The sequence below is a fragment of the Oryctolagus cuniculus genome, chromosome 1, assembly GCF_051225735.1.
Source record: "Oryctolagus cuniculus isolate XC-2025 breed Fujian yellow rabbit chromosome 1, ASM5122573v1, whole genome shotgun sequence".
Taxonomy (NCBI): domain Eukaryota; kingdom Metazoa; phylum Chordata; class Mammalia; order Lagomorpha; family Leporidae; genus Oryctolagus; species Oryctolagus cuniculus.
In genome coordinates this window covers 214,661,731-214,679,143 of record NC_142867.1, presented here as the reverse complement: position 1 = coordinate 214,679,143, position 17,413 = coordinate 214,661,731, and the positions used below count along the sequence as shown (strand labels likewise).

At 42.1% G+C, this 17,413-nt stretch overlaps 1 protein-coding gene across 10 annotated transcripts in view; it reads left to right on the top strand.

The window, feature by feature from the left end:
- LPAR1 (lysophosphatidic acid receptor 1) overlaps nt 1–10,522 on the top strand; it is a 155,072-nt gene extending 144,550 nt beyond the window's left edge. For all 10 annotated transcript variants that reach the window (XM_008254984.5, XM_008254821.4, XM_051843292.3 and 7 more), the window contains exon 4: nt 8,041–10,522. In XM_008254984.5, coding sequence (XP_008253206.1) covers nt 8,041–8,342 — 302 coding nt within the window. In that variant the 3' untranslated portion in view covers nt 8,343–10,522. The remainder of the gene's footprint in view (nt 1–8,040) is intronic.
- The last annotated feature ends 6,891 nt before the right edge of the window (nt 10,523–17,413 follow it).

Sequence of the window (17,413 nt, the reverse complement as noted above, 5' to 3'; positions counted from 1 at the left end):
GTCTCTCTCTCTCTCTCTCTCTCTCTCTCTCTCTCTGAGCCTCCGCCTCTGCCTCTCCTCTCTCTGTGTAAATCTGACTTTCAAATAAATAAAAAAATACCATTTGATTATATAGAAAATGGCTACAATATAGTATTTGTTGTGAAATCATTACAGAAAAGTGTGTGTGTGTGTAGTATTGTTACAACACTATAAATGAGAAAAATAGTTTTAAATTTATATGAAATGTTAAAATGTTACAATTATAGTTAAGATGAGATGTAATATTGATTTGTTTTCAACTTCTATATTAATTTCATATGTAACCAGGAAAAGGTGTAATCTTTTTATAATTTTTATTTATTTTATTTATATGCCTTATTTATCTGAAAGGCAGAAGGGAGTTGACAGAGAGAGAGAGGTGAAGAAATCTCCTATCTGCTGGTTCATCTCCTGAGTGTCCACGGTGGCCAAGCACTGGTCCGTGCCAAAGCTAGGAGCAAGGACCTCAATCCAGGTCTTCCACGTGCATGTCGGGGACCCAATCACCGACTGCCTCCCAGGCTGTGCATTAATGGGAAAACAGAATTGGGACCAGCACTGAGACTCAAACCCAGGCGTTCTGATACAAGATGCAGGTGTCTAACATGGCATCTTAACCGCTAGGCCAAATGCCCAACAACATCTAAAAAGTGAAAGATAGTATACTAACATATCCCTACATTGTAGGGTTGTAAGTAACTACTTAAGTTTCCAATGTGAAAGTCTGTAAAACATATATGACTATGACACCTAGAGAAAAACCCTGTGGCTATTCAAATTTAGTATTAGAGATGGATACTGCCTATGCGATAAATAAAACTGTATTTTATATCTTGAAACATGGTAGGATAATATATTCCAGGGATAGAGGATGTATTCCCCCTCCCTGCCTCTTAATCACCAGGAAATGGTACAGCCTATAAAATAACCGTGCATAGACCATTGAATCTTTAGGGACAAAGCTAAAGGTATACAGCCCACCTCCGCTCCTTTGAATGCCCTGTAGCATGTATTCAAAGACCTTGCAGATTGGAGATATTAATGTCTGTTTTCCAAACAGTTTTATGACATTTCTACCAATGAGTTTTCTTTGTTTTCAGTATGCCTATTAGGCAGTTAGCTGTGACTTGTTCATTCATTCATAAGAAGAGTGTTTGCTGTGCTATAGGTACTATTTGAGATGCTGGAGATACAAATATGAAAGAGATAGCATTCTTTCTTTCGTAAAGTTTACATTCTTGTTGAGGAGAGATCAGCAATAAACATGTAAACCAATAAGAAGTAGTTTGGGGTATAGATAGGGGATATGAATTTGATAAAATGGTTTGCTCTGGTGGTGGTAGTGGCCCACTGCTTTGGCTGCAGTAGCCAAGTGTCCAAGTCCATTCTCTGTTCCTAATCACATATACCATGGACTGGGAAAACTAGGAAGAAAAGAGGTTCATATTTTTGGCTCCTGGTTCTGGCCCAAGGTCAAGGGGCCACATCTGGGGATGACTTCTGCTGGCAGTATCCCGAGGTGGCTCAGGGCATCACATGAGAGACGGGGAGTGTACATGAGACCCAGCTGTGTGACTATAGCAGATCCACTTTAGAGATAGCCTGTTCATCTATCCATTGCATGCTTGGAGTAATCCATTCATTACGGTAGAGCCCTAGTGACTCTCTGTCTCTCAGAGGTTCTATTAGATCCCACCTCTATAACATCTCATAATGGGAATCAAACTTCAACATGGGTTTCAGAGGGCGCAAACCCTGTTCAAACCACAGAGCCGAGGACAGCCTTTTTGAGGAAGTGACATTTCTTGCTGAGTAAAATAGACCTGAAGAGCTACAGGAAGAGTATTCCCAGCAGAAGGAACTGTAATTGCAAAGATCTTGAGGCAGAAATGAGTTTGGTTTTTGTAGCTGGAACCCAATAAGCGAGGGGTGAGTGGAAAGCGATGAGATTCAAAACTGGCAGGAGCCAGTCCTGTGCCAGGCCTTAGGGAGCAAGTACGGATTGCAAACAGGAAGCCTTCAGGGACTTCAAGAAGCAAGGTGGCATCATGCACACTGATCTGATTGTTGTGTGCAAGCTGGACTTTAGGGAAGTTCGTGGAGGAAGAGGAATTGGTGAGGGGTCTGTGCGATAGGCAGATAAAAGGTGTCGCTCGCTTGGCCAGGGTTTAGCAAAGGAGAAGTGGTTTCTCCTGGCCGTGCAGCAGAGAACGGTCTTCCAGAAGAGATGGTACTGGTTTGTCCGTCACTTCAGAGTACACTTTTCCAATGGACAGTTGTAGGATGAGATTTATGGTCTATTGTAGGATACAGAGAATATGTGTGTGTGTGATACTGCTTAAAGCTAAGAAGAGTGAGTGTAAAACGCTATAGGGAAGGTGATGTTAACCTTCTCTTGTGCATAAAAGAGGCAGAATTGTGTTGGTTGGGACAGTATTATGGGGCTGAACCCTTCACCCAGTTCAAGAGAGAACATAGTGAGGATTCCGCTATGCTTTACTGTTCTGTGTTGTGTTAGTGTCCTCTAAAAATTAGGTGTTGCTCTCAGGAATAGCCCCTGCCTACATTCCCACTGAACCAAGGTCTTTATGTAGTGGATCAGTAATAATATAATTATATTTTATTATATTTGCATTATATTTATTTATTATTATTTAAATATTTATAAATTTAAATTAATTTATGAATAAATTTTTATATTATTTTATTTTATTGCATTATATATTTTATTATATTTGCATTATATTACATATAATGTTATCTTAAAAACTAAAAGAGAAAAAGGGAATGAGTAATGAAAACTTTAGAGTATATCACACAAGGAAGGAAATGATGAAACTTGAAGTGTGTACAATATTCATAGTAACCATGAAGAAGTGGGAAGTGTTGGGCACTGAATTAGAGAGTAATGTTGGTTTCAACACAGAAATAATCTATTGTGGCAATATCTAAGTTGAATTAGTTATATATTTCCATTGGTTAGGGAAAATATAATTAAGTGATTCTTTTAGAACAAGCTTTAATCTCAAAAAGCCACCCACATACATCTCCCTTATCACAACCCCCTTACCTGCTCGACCAAGGAATCTAACTTTTTTACCTAACCATGGCCTTATTTAAGATATGTAATACAGAAGAATTTCCTAGCTAATGAAGTTATGTATAAGCACCTTAATAGCAGAAATCATAATGTAGCTAGAGAGGAACTAAAATTAGGTTGGGATTCTGGAGTACCAAGGTACCTTCCCTGAGGATGTCCACAATCTAGTGGCATTAGAAGAAGCTGCTTATGTACTCACAGTGTTCCCACGAGGTCCCCACCACGAATCTCTGAGTCAGGAGGACTCTTTCTGGGATCCTCATTTGCGTGAGACCAAGAAGAGGTTAACTTGGGCGCAGCATCAGTGTAGAACCGATTCACCTTGACTTGATTTAGATTTTTTTTTTTTTTTTTGTAAAAACACAGTTTTGCCAGCCAGGCTGGAAATAACTTTCTGCTTTTTTCATCAAAAATCTTGCACACTCTCCCTAGAGGTCTTCTCTCCGGAGGACTTTTTTCCTCTTTCACTTCGGTTCTTGCATTCCATATGTAAGCAAAGTTCAACTAGTTAGGAAAAAGCCATCCTAGCGAAAAGACTCTGTAATTGTGAGGCCAGATGGAAAGCATTATTGGGCTGATGGGGTCGTGTAGATTGGAGGGAAGGTGTGGTAACATGATCTTGGTCTGCAGCTGTGACCTGTTGTTCCAAAACAACCTCCTTCCTCCCTGCCTTTTGCACCTACATTCCAGCGCCCCTCCCTCCAGCTCTGTGGGCACCCCCCCTCCCAGATTGCTTTGGCAGATGTATAAGAAAGGCACTAAGCTTGTTCAAGGAAGAGCGACCTGTGGCTATGTTTTGAATACCTCCTTCCCGTGTTTCTTGTAATGGCAGATCAGGTAGAGTGCGAGCACGTTAGGGCAGAGCTTCCCAGAACTCCAGCTGTCGTGTGCCTGTGGTGACATTTATCATCTGGGAGTCTGGCAGGTGCCTCACACGAGACACCTGTAAAACCAGCGTCATCATCAACTACCTGTTCACCTGCCCTGCCTAAACACCAGTCAGCATTGTCTCCGGTTTCCTCTCTCAGCAAAAGGTAGCATCATCCTTCCTTCGCCCAAACTGAAAAATCTAGGACCCATCATCGCCCATTTCTTCTTCCTTGTGCTTCTCATGGAGGGTAGCTCCTACATACTTTTCCAGTGCCTTTCTTTCCAATGCTGCTGCCCTAATTCGGGCCCTCTTTATTTCTCTTCAAGCATGTGGGAATGTCTGGTTCTTTTGCCTTTATTTTCATCATTTTCTCTCTCCTCTCTCTCACTGATGTTGTAACCTACATGAACATCTGACTGCCAACACCAATGAAGTTAAAATCTGTGAGGGGGAGAGGCAGGTGAAGATCATGACTTCTCATAAGCTTTTCAGGCTGTCGTCATGTGTGGCTAGGGTTAAGAACCAATGTTGGATTGGCCTATTTTGTATGACTTAGCCAGATACACAAGGCCTTCATGACCTGGGATATTTCATCTTCTGCCACTTTTGTTTCCAGCTTTACAATAAATAATAATAAACTGCTGTAGTTCTTATTATCATATCCCTGCAGGTGTCCCAAGTGGCATCTCAACTACTTCACCAGATGCCTATCCAAGTCACCAGCCCATTTGAGTCAATGCCACTGTCAGTGGCAGTAGGTGGTAGCACATGGAAGAGAGCTTTTACAGGCTGTGGTCCAACATGATCCTCACCGTGTCCTGTGGGGTAGGCAGGGAACGATGATCTCCCCATTTTGCAGATGCTGAGACAGAGGTTTGGCTTTTCACTCTGATGGGTGACAGATGATCACGATACAGGTATACAGCCGGCTCTCTGCAGACGTGTGATGATAGGATCCCTGATGTACATTTCAAGTCCCACAACCCCACCGATGATTACTTACTATTTAAGGCTTATTTTTTTAAAATATTTTATTTATTTGAGAGGTAGAGTTACAGACTGAGAGAGGGACAGATAGAGAGAAAGGTCTGCCATCTGCTGGTTCACTCCCCAAATGGTGGCAACGGCCAGTGCTGGGCCAGACGGAAGCCAGGACCCAGGAGCTTCTTCCACGTGGGTGCAGGGGCCCAAGGACTTGGGCCATTCTCTGCTGCTTTCCCAGGCCATAAGCAGAGAGCTCGATTGGAAGAGGAGCAGACGGGCCAGGAACTGGTGCCCATATGGGTTGCCAGAGCCACAGGCAGAGGCTTAGCCTACTGTGGCACAGTGCCAGCCCCCAGGTTTATTTTGTTTTTAGAAGCTCATGATGGCGGGAATCAATAATTTGAACAAACATGATTTCAGAGGTTTTTTTTTTTTTTTTTTTGTTTTTTTTTTTACTTGGTTTAGGAGCATAATCAACATGGAATCTTCCTGGTTCTACTCTCCCTTCTGTAGAACATCCTCATCTTTTGGTCAGTTTGCTTCTTGATACCTGTGTGATAGAGAAAGGAAGGCAGAGGAGGGGAGAATTCCACACAATGGGTTTTAGGTGTAGGCTCCTGAGTCGTGTATGGTGAGTCAGTGAAAGAATCCCATCCGGTCATGCAGATCCAGACACGGTGTTGGGGCTGTGTGGTTGAGCCTAATTATGGTGCTGAACACAGTCCCTTTCGGTAAAGCAGGAGGGAGAGGCCCCGGAGTTCCTCAACGAGGCGGCCACATGTGCTTGCTCCTGTGTCAGGCTTGTGGTGTTGCCCACTTCCTGTCTGCAATCTCGCAAGACTCCTTGCATTTTTTGCTCTAAAAGTGAGGCCCATAGGCTGATTTGACCATGACTCTTTTTTTTGGAAAGATCACGCTCTTTTTGAATTTTAACATTGGGACAGATCTTCTTAACAACAAATGACTGGATTTGAATTATCTCACTTTTGAACAAAGCAGCTGGAGCAAGTATGTGAGGGTCAGGGTATTCCCTTCTGGAAGGAGAAGAAAGATCATTTTATTTAGAATTTATCTGTTGAGATGCTTGTTGCGGGTATCTAATCAAGCTCTGAGTTTGAACTCAATTAGAGCTTTGATAAAAGAAAGGGGAAAGGAAACTTGAAAGAATGCTTTCCCATTCATGAAGGGCCCTGTGTGTTTTAGTTTCCAAGTAAATGGAATAATGGGACCATGCATTTTCCATCCAAGCATTTTCCACCCTGAGAATAATTCCCTTCCTGGCTTCTCGATGAATAATGCATTATTTCTGAAACCCAAGAGGCATTTCTTTGATTTTCCTTTATGTTTAGCTTTCTGAGTGATTTTCAAGCAAGGAAATTCAAGGACTTGGAATGAATGCTTTATTAACATTCTTATTGAAGTTCAGAGAGCTGCTTGGCTATTATCCCCTGATATTCGAAATATTTTTTTCTCTCTAAGGAAAGTCTAAGGTATTGTATTTATTAGAAAATGAAGCACCTTGGACAGTCTTCAAAGTGAACAGCAGTTTAAAACCAATACACATTTCTGTTGTAGAACAAAGAGCTTTATGGGGGTACTTTTCTCCTTGCTTTATTTTCATTTCCCCGCTGAAAAGGTTCAAAAAAGAAAGCTCACATTTGAAACTGGGCTGTTTGGAGACTAAGCCTTGTTTGTTTACATTTTGTGAAACTCATTCCTTGAGGCTAGTCCAAATCCATGACCCCAAGCCAGGTCTCCATCCACCAAGGCTAGCACCATTTGAATCTAAAAGTTCAAATAAACTTTTGGGATCAACCCTATACCCCTTCATCCTTCTGGGGCCATCAGATGAGGCATAAAGGGACATGGTGGTACCTCCTTGTCCTTGGCCAGTTCTGTCTTTCCAGTGTTGAATCTGCCGCTGATCCTGGGGTAACATGGTAGTACGTTTTAATGCCATTTTATGGCCACAGTTTTCTCTGGGATCCAAATGATGAATGATTTCAAGAACCAAACATAATGGAATTAACACAGTCTCTCTGTCTGTTCCTACAATTGTAGTAAAATCTTAATTCAGAATAGTTGAAGTAAAGAACATTGATCCAAATTAGTAAAACCTCTGAAACATAAAATTCGGCTTACAATATTTCAAGAAGTGAAAATGCAGTGTTGTATTTTCTGTAGTGTGGACTATGGAACAGAAATTCCTGGAGGATTTGTCTCCAGCATCTACTTGTCAGGGCCATACCCTTGAGCAAGTCACGTAAACTTGGTATGTCTCAGTTTCTTCAGGACAATGATAATGGCACTTTCTGTTCACATAAATTTGTGAAGATCGAGTTATTATTTGTAAAGTATATACCTTGTGTGAGCAATTGTTGAATAAAAGGAAAACACATCTTTTGTTGAGAATTGCTGTTTCCAAATGGGCCCCTGCTGCTGAGCTTGGAATGACAATACTATTACTGTTGTTGTTAAGATACCAAGTAACTCCCCGCCCCCACCCCACGCCCATTTAAATCCTAAAACAAAACTCAGAAGCTGTGTGTCATCATCTCTGTTTTTCAGATGAGTATTCTGACGTGAGAAAGTAACTTGGCTAAGTTCACCCAGTTTCTAAGTGGCATAGCAAGGATTTGAATCCAAGCAACCTGAATCCAGAAACTGTGCCTCAATGACACATTAAAGAACATTTACCATTAGTGCTTATCCTTTGCCTGACAATAGCTATTTGCTGTTATAAACCATGTCTTTGTAAGAGGGGAAATGTGTCCCTGAATACAGTTTTTCATGTCTTAAATGCTTATCAGACTTTTCGTGTTTTGCTCAAAATGATCGTCAGTATCTCCTAAGTACTTAGTTTTAGTAGGATCCGAATGGATTTTTATTAAGTTGATTATTTGATCACTAGGGTTTTTTTCTGATCCTCTCAGAAAACGGGCATTGCATGTGCACTGATGGTTTGTGTTGGACTGGAATCATTTTGCATTATGGTGGCTGACTTCATAACGATGTCTTCCGTTCTCTTTCTCCTTTGAATCTTCCTGATCCCTATCCCGTGCAGGTGCCTTTATCATCTGCTGGACTCCTGGTTTGGTCTTGTTACTGCTCGACGTGTGCTGTCCACAGTGTGACGTTCTGGCCTATGAGAAATTTTTTCTTCTCCTTGCTGAATTCAACTCTGCCATGAACCCCATCATCTACTCCTACCGCGACAAGGAGATGAGCGCCACCTTCAGGCAGATCCTCTGTTGCCAGCGCAGCGAGAGTACCAGCGGCCCGGCCGAAGGCTCAGACCGCTCTGCCTCCTCCCTCAACCACACCATCTTGGCCGGGGTCCACAGCGATGACCACTCCGTGGTGTAGGAAGCGAACTGAGACGAAGAGCCGGCCGTCCTCTTCAGATGGACGAACAGCCTCTCCCACTTCCCTGCCAGGGCAAGGTGGCGGAGTGGCGAGGAGCGAGCAAGCTCATGTACTTAAACACTAACCAATGGCAGTATTTGTTCCCAGCCCCCACAAGACTTGATGTGTTGAAGATTAGCTTATGTGACAACCCTCGTCCCGGGCTCCCTCCCTTCCGAAAGTGGAAAATGGAGTTCTTGCAATGGATTCAGGAACAGACTCTGGAGTATCCATCTAGACTACACTAACTAGACTTGAAATGGTTTTGTGTGCTTTGGTGCAAGTCAGAATAAATTCTGACAAGTTGAATCCACAACTTCATTTACATACAGGCTTCCTTTTTTATTTTTAAAGGATACATTTCATTTAATAAACATATTTATGCCTATCAGCATGTCCGTGATGCTATAGCCTATAGACTGTTGTTAAACTACCGTAATTTCATTTTTTCCTTATGTAGGAAAACTGTAAATTAGAATGGTTTTCTGTTTAGAAGGCATACATGTAATGTGTATATGCAGTATGCTTTACTTAAAAAGATAATAGGGTACTAATTTTAAATCTTTTAAGAAATAGAAGAACCTAGATGTCAAAGCCAGTATTTGTGTAGGTTATGAAGCAAATATTGCTCTAATCACGATATTACCTTTTTATTCAAGTGTTGTAACAAGTATAAAATAAACAGGGAATGTAATTTGTTACCAAAAGAATTTGTATTCTTAAAAATGTAGTAGAAGATGGAGCACAGTAATATTGTTCCTACGTATTGAAAATACCCAAATGCATTCTAATTGGAGCACTTCATGAGCCTAATACTCCCAGAAACCTACGGGACATCAGAGGAAATTTTTTAACACCCTGTTTCTGAATTAATAAATTCATACATGGTAGAAAACTTGGAGAACACAGGAATGTATAAAATTGATTTCCAAATAATATCACAACCCAGAAGTAACCACCTTTAACAGCTTCTCTCCCATATATGTCTATGTGTATATCATATACAATTTTTTGTATACGTGGGATCATATCATAAACCGTTTTAAAACAAGTTTGTCTTTTCACTGAAGAATTGCCACATTTTCCTATGGCATTAAAATTTTTACAAAAACATGATTTTAATGGCTCCATAATATTCCATTTAATGGATACAACCCTATTCATGTAACCGTTCCCATGTATTGTTGACTATTTAGGTTATTTCTAATTTTCACTAAAGCTGCAAAAAGTTTGTGTACATAAAAATTTGTCCATGTCATTGATTGTTTACTTAGGTCATATTCCCATGAAGGATTTTTTTTTTAAATGTGAAATGTCTTCTTAAGCTTTTTACCTTTTATCAAAAGGGATTTCCCGCTTTTGCACTCATGGTTGGCAGTTGTGAGGAAAGCCAGTTAAATTACCTTTTTAACAAAGGAAATGCAGCGGTTACTTTAGTTGAAAGTGACTCTTTAATAAAACAAGATGGACTAGAAATAGTCAGCTGTCATAATAACCAAGACCCCCTACTGCATCTAGCAATTCCAAATTTCATGTGAGGGACCAGTTATCCAGTTCTTGGTTACCACAAGAGTAATACAGAATTGTAGAAGATGTAAAGACATTGAACATGCCAAGTAGAAAAAGGATTGGTGTGATAAATGGCTTGGGTGTTTCAGTAGCTGGAGGGGTTGAGTAAGTCAGTGTGTAACAGGCTACTGTGTGTTCCCCCAGGAAGTACTCTTGAGAGACTGGCACCATGAGAGGTGATGCCTGTTTAATGCATGGTCCAGGTAGATCAGTGATTGCTTGTATCCAGGAAGGGGCAGTCTTGAAGCAGGTTTGGGGAGGTCAGAAGGATGTCGGAGAGAAAGAAACCAGGAAGAAGAATGACTGGCTGTCTAGAAAGGAAGCTGGTGCATGGTTCGCGATTGAGCAGGGGGCAGACTTGCCAAGAGCCCACGGTGGAGAGAATGGGGAACTGGGTGGTGAAAAGATGTTTGTGCATGCTTTCTACAAAACACTGAACGCGCTGTGTTGGACGTGACAGAAATGAACCTGGACTCTTGCTGATGTGCATAGTTTCTGGGGGCGATGTGAACTATTTGAAATTAAGAGCATACTGAATGGACCTTAATAAATCATTGTCAATCAGTGTTTAATAATGTGTGCTTCTGGTCAATTTGAGAGTCTCCTGGCTTGCATTGCCTGGTCTTCCCTCTGTGAACTCCTTTATTTTCCTGCTGTCATGGCTGCTGAACTCTGAGATGTGAAACAACTGTATGTTCCCCCAGCCCAGACCTGCTTGTTGCAGCCTGGCTAATGAGTCTCTTGGGTATCTAAGGGAGAGTGGTTGAGGCTCCGTGAATGGAGGGGGTGTGCGCTGGGACAGTGCTCCACCTCAACAGGACAATGATCAGAGTGAGGTTGCTTTTGAAAAACTGACTTTATAGAAACTTACAACATTATGAAAAGCTCTTGCTAGGAGTTTATAAAGCTAACAAGATAAAAGGGAACTGTATTTTACAATTATATGTTGGAATACGATAAAATATTTACTTGAGACTGTCGCAGTGAGTACTTGGGAGAGAATTCTGAACCTCTAAATGTAGAAGGATGTGAGGTTTTAGAAATCAACTGATACTGAACCCATCTGGGCAGTATTCGCCCCTTATATAGTCCCTTTTATAAAATTAGTGAAATTATAATTCTTAGGTTCAAAATCGCACCTAATATCTGTTATACAATTAGTGAGTCTTTTTGGCCTTCCCTTTGTATTTCACCAATTAGATAAGGCTTGAGGTCCCATTGCTCATCTTCCTTCTAATGTGTTCCTGTAGTCTCTCAGCTTCTGAAATATTGTGATTTTTTGAATACTGCTTCTGGCCTCTTCCCTGAAGCCCAGACTATGCACTTGTACTCTGTAAAAACTAGAAACACTTACTTCAAATCCCTTCATTATGCAAGTTAAGCAGAACATTTTTATGTTAAGATCTTTTAAAACAGATTACATTTTTCTTTAACACCAAGTGCACATCACCTGATCCCAAACCTTCATGAGAATTCATGCTTTATGGATTAAGATTGGGTGGCTTCTAAGTGAGATTGGGTTTCGACAGAAGAAACAGGAGCAACTGGAGCCACAGCGTGTCATGAATCTACTAAGCAGGGTCCATTCCTACTCCAGTGATCATCTGCCTCTTGATAGTCAGTGTAGCAAATTCTGTTATTCTCCCCTTAAGGATTAATGGCCAAATCCACCTATTTTTACATGATCTAGGAGCTAAGGATGGGTTTTGCATGTTTAAATGATTGGGAAAATATTTTGCGACTCATGAAAATTATATGAAATTCTAATTTCAGTGTATCAATGGTTTTATTGGAACACTACCATATTTACAAGTTTATATGCCAGTCGTAAGTAAAGCCATTTTTAGACAAGAATTGCTGCTTAATTCCACAACTCTGATTAAGTGTTTACTTTGTTTAAAATTAAGTAGGATCGGGGCCGGCACCATGGCGCAGTAGGTCAATCTTCCGCTTGCGGCACCGGTATCTCATATGGGCGCCAGTTCTAGTCCTAGCTGCTCCTCTTCCAATCCAGCTCTCTGCTATAACCTGGGAAAGCAGTAGAAGATGGCCCAAGTCCTTGGGCCCCTGCATCCACTTGGGAGACCCGGAAGAAGCTCCTGGCTTCAGATCAGCTCAGCTCTGGCCATTGCAGCCATTTGGGGGAGTGAACCAACAGATGGAAGACCTTCTCTGTCTCTCCTTCTCACTGTAACTCTTCCTCTCAATAAATAGATAAAATCTAAAATAGGATTAACAAAAGCCAACATCAAGTCCTTTGAATGATTTACCAATATCATTTTGCATCTTCTGAATAGTCTTGCTTAACTTTAGGAAGATTTTTAGTAGCACTACTTTGCTGTTTTGGTAATATGCTCTGCTGCTTACAGAAAGCATTCATATTATTTGTAGTTTGGCCCTGGGGACTGTGTGATGGTGTAGCAGGTTAAGATTCTACTTGCAATGTAGGCATCCCATATTGGCAGTGCCAGTTTGAGTCCCGGCTGCTTCCAATTCAGCTCCTTGCTCATGCGTCTGGTAAAGGCAGCAGAAGATGGTCCAAGTGCTTGGGTCCCTGCTGCTCATGCCAGAGATCCGGATGGAATTCCTGGCTCTTGGCTTTGGCTTGGCTCAGACCTGTGTTTTGCTGGCATTTAGCAGATGGAATCATTTTTTTAAAGATTTATTTATTTGAAAGAATTACACAGGGAGAGAAGGAGAGACAGAGAGAGAGGTCTTCCATCCGATGGTTCACTCCCCATTTGGCTGCAACGGCTGGAGCTGTGCCAATCCAAAGCCAGGAGCCAGGAGCTTCCTCCGGGTCTCAATGTGGGTGCAGGGGCCCAAGGACGTGGGCCATCTTCTACTGCTTTCCCAGGTCACAGCAGAGAGCTGGATCAGGGGTGGAGCAGCTGGGACTCGAACTGGTGCCCTTATGGAATGCCTGCACTGCAGGCAGCGGCTTTACCTGCTACGTCTCAGTGCCGGCCCCAGCAGATGGAATCTTAGTTTCTCTCTTTATCTGTCACTCTGCCATTCAAATAAATAAATACTTTTTAAGATTTTTTTTTGTATTTTGATCCTTGTGATGATTCTGTTACACATGAAGAAACAATCAGGAAAAAATGGGAGTCTGATCTTTGTAGCTTAGCATTTTATGCCTAATTGCTTACTCTTTCTACTGCATCTGATATTTCCTTATATATATCTTGATATCTAGGCTCTGGAAACAAATCATGAATTCTTTAAAAAGAGATACAATGTATCTGATATGAATTTTATTTTCAAAGAGTGCTCTTATCTCTTTGTTCACTTCCCAAATGCCTGTATCAGCCAGGCTGATGGGCCAGGCTGAAGCCAGGAGCTGAGAATTCAGTCCCATCTCCCATGTCTCCCATGTGGGTAGCATGAACCCAGTCACTTGAGCTGTTATCTGTTGTGTCCTAGGTCCTGCATTGGCGGGAAGCTGGAATCAGGAGCTGGAGCAGGGTATTGAACCCCATATTCCTGCATGGGATGGAGGTGTCTTAACTGGCTAAATGCCTGCCCCCTATGTATTATTTTAATCCTTCAAAGAACATAGCACAGTTAAAGTTATAGAAGAGAATTTATTATCAAGAATGGGTGCATGAACTGTCTTGTGAGTGTTATTGTGTGCATGCATAAATGCCAGGCTAGGTAATAAGTTCTGGTTTATTATTATTATTATTTATTAGAAAGTTACACAGAGAGAGGAGAGGCAGTGAGAGAGAGCTCTTCCATCCGATGGTTCACTCCCCAATTGGCTACAATGGCTGGAGCTGCACCAATCCAGGAGCCAGGAGCTTCTTCCAGGTCTCCCATATGGGTGCAGGGCCCAGGGACTTGGGCCATCTTCCACTGCTTTCCCAGGCCACAGCAGAGATCTGGACTGGAAGAGGAGCAACCGGGATTAGAACTGGCACCCATATGGGATGCCAGCGCTTCAGGCCAGGGCGTTAACCCACTGCGCCACTGCACTGGCCCCATTAATAAGTTCTTTGAGAGCAAGGTAACCTTGTGCTTTTCAGCTCCTTTTTATGATTGAAACGACTGGAACAAAACAAGAAATATGGTACCATCTATTAAATGGTTCTTAATTGAGAATTATAAGGTCTAGACCTAATTATAATTAGGTCTTATAGTTGTTATCACTATCACTCATTCTTTGGTTTATTCACAAATATGGTAAAAAAAATTTTGTTTTCCTTTTTTGAGAGACAGAGAAAGGTAAACCAAGAGATAGTGCGCTCATCTACTGGCGTACTCCCCAAATGCCCACAATGGCCAGTGTTGTACCAGAACTGGGGCCAGGAGCCAGAAACACAATCCAGGTCTTCCACATGGAAGAGGAGACAGGAACCCAGTTACATGAGCCATCACCTGCTGCCTTCCAGGATCTGCACTGGCAGGAAATTGGAATCAGGAGCTGGAGCCAGGGATTGAACCCAGGCATTGCAATGTGGGATGTGGTGTCTTCATGCTAAGCTAAATACCTGCTCCCACAAGTATGTTCTGAAAGCCCTCTGCATGTCAGACCTTTATGATATTGTGAATGATGTGCAGGAGATTTAGGATTTAGCAGAAGTGAGGGAAAAAAGTTCAAAGCAAAATTCTAAGAGTTAACGAGGGAAACAATGGCATGACACAGAAATGTCTCAGAAAAGAAACTGCCCCTCCTAAGCCCTTCATCTTAAACCTGAACTTCTACAGAGATGTGATTCTTTCCTATTTTAAAAAAATCATTTGAAAGGCAGAGTTACAAAGACAGAGGGAGACACACACACACACACACACACACACACAGAGAGAGAGAGAGAGAGAGAGAGAGAGAGAGAGAATCTTCCATCTGCTTGTTCACTCCTCAAATGACTGCAACAGCCTGTGCTGGGCCAGACTGAAGCCAGGAGCCAGAAGCTTCATACAAGTCTCCCAAAGTAGGTGCAGGGGCCCGAGCACTTGGGCCATCCTCTGCTGCTTTTCCAGGTACACTAACAGCAAGCTGGATTGTAAGTGGAGCAGCTGGGACGTGAACCGGTGCCCATGTCGGATGCCAGTGTCACAGGTAGTGGCTTTACCCACTATGCCACAGCACCAGCCCCAGGGTGGTTCTTTCAAGCTCCTGCATTTGCAGCCACTTTGTTTATCAGTGCACATCAAAGAACAGTTTAGGAAAACAGGCGTGCATGCAGTAGGTGCAGACTGGCATTTCTGGCAAGATGTATCAATAGTTGGAAACAGAAGGTGTGCCACCTGGGGAAGAAGAGCAAGAACAGACTGTGAGAATGCGGTTTGAAAGGCAGGTCGGCTTGATGACCAGAGTGACCGGAAGTCATTTTGTCCTAGAGAGTTGTGAAGAATGAATTAAAGGATTTGAGTCAAAAAGCGGTCTGGGGGGGGGAGGGGCCTGCGCTGTGGTGCAGTGGGTTAACGCCCTGACCTGAAGCACCAGCATCCTATATGGGCGCTGATTCCAGACCCAGCTGCTCCTCTTCAGTCCAGCTCTCTGCTGTGGCCCTGGAGGGCAGTGGAGGATGGCCCAAGTGCTTGGGCCCTGCACCCGATGGGAGACCAGGAGAAGCACCTGGCTCCTGGCTTCGGATTAGCACAGCTCCGGCCATTGTGGCTAACTGGGGAATGAACCATCAGATGGAAGACCTCTCAGTGTCTCTCTCTCTCTCTCTGCCTCTCCTCTCTGTGTAACTCTGATTTTCAAATAAATAAATCTTTAAAAAAATGCTCTGGTTTATACTTCAGAATGAGTTGTAAAGAAGTAGGACTAGAGGTATCAGCCAGGATCAGAGGTTGTCACATTAAATGAGATGAAGAATGAAAATAGCAGTAGAGGTGCAGAGAGGCTGATGGTGGATTCCAGGCACGTTTAGGATGTGTTGACATGTTGTGACCTTTACCACTGGATGCATGGGGATCCGAGATGCTGTGATAAGGGTTCCAGGATGAGGAGTAAGTTTACAGGAAGAGATAATGAGTAATGTTGGAGAGATCTGTGAGCCATCAAGAGAATTTTGCAGCCAGGAATTGACCATGTGAGATGTGAAGCTCAGAATCTATCTCTGGATTGAAGATCTAGATTTTGGAGCCTCTCTCCCCTCTCGCCTCCCCCCTCTCCCCTCTCGCCTCTCCCCTCTCGCCTCTCCCCTCTCCCCTCTCCCCTCTCGCCTCCCCCCTCTCCCCTCTCCCCTCTCCCCTCTCCTCTCCCCTCTCCTCTCTCCTCTCCCCCTGCTGCCATCTCACTACAGTCTTCCCTGAGAGGGGAAGCACAGATTCTCTTATCTGCTTGATTAAGAAGAAAGACATGAGATTTCAAAAGAAATAAAAGAGTTGAACTTAATGTCTGAATATTTTGTTCAGATACATGTCAAAATGGTTCTCTTCCAGAAAATAAGGTTATACGTATGCATGCATTTGATTTTTTTACTTGATAATCCGTTATAGAAATATATACACAAAGTTGGGAAATGCATTGCTACTTTGCTGTGCAGCTGAAGTAGAGACTATTCAGGTCTGTACATATCTTGTTTACTTCTGCTACCTGGATGCTTAGGAAACTTCATTTCCGGTAGGTAGGTCCATCTGTCTGGTGACGGCCAGTGGACTCCGAGTAGATATGCCTTGTGATGTTTTAGGCTAACAAAATTAAAGACGTCCATGCTTTTTCCAGATCTCTTCTCCCCCTTTGCATCCCTGAAAGCCAAGAATGGAGATAGTGGGATCACAGTAGGGGGAAGTCCCATGAGCCTGGGACCTTGAAAAACTTCATGCTGAATGGATGGGATGATCAAGAGATAAGCACATACTGTGTGTTGTGGTGCACTTGTTACTGTCACATAATTTACCTTGTTCTAGTTAGTAAATAGTATTCAATTTAGGTAAGTATTAGGGCTATTTAAAATATTTTGTTTCTTTTCTAGGTCACAGGAAATGTACATTTAAGTTTTAATTTTGATAGAGAACACCAAAATATATTCCAGAAATATTAGATCAGTTTGTGAGACTGATCACATTCTATGAGGTGATTTTTTTACCCTGTTCTTAATTGGCATTGAATACTATTAGTCTTTGAATTTCTTAAATTAAAAGAGACTTTGGTTGGGAAATCCCCCAATACTTATAGATTAAACAACACACTTCTAAATCACACATGGTCAAAGAAGACATATCATGAGAAATTAAAAATCTGAATCAACTGGAAATAAAACATCAAAATTTGTGAAATGTAGTAAAAACAAAACTTAGAGGGAAATTTATAGTGGTGAATTCATAGAAAGGAAGAAAAATCTACATCAACAGTTTAAGCTTCCACATTAGGAAATCAGCAAAATAAATGTAAATTAAACCCAAAGTAAGTTGGAAGAAAAATAATTTAAAAATAGGAGTGGACAGCAATATACAATTAGAAAAACAAAACAGAGAAATGGAGAAAATCAAGGAACTCAAAAGTTGGT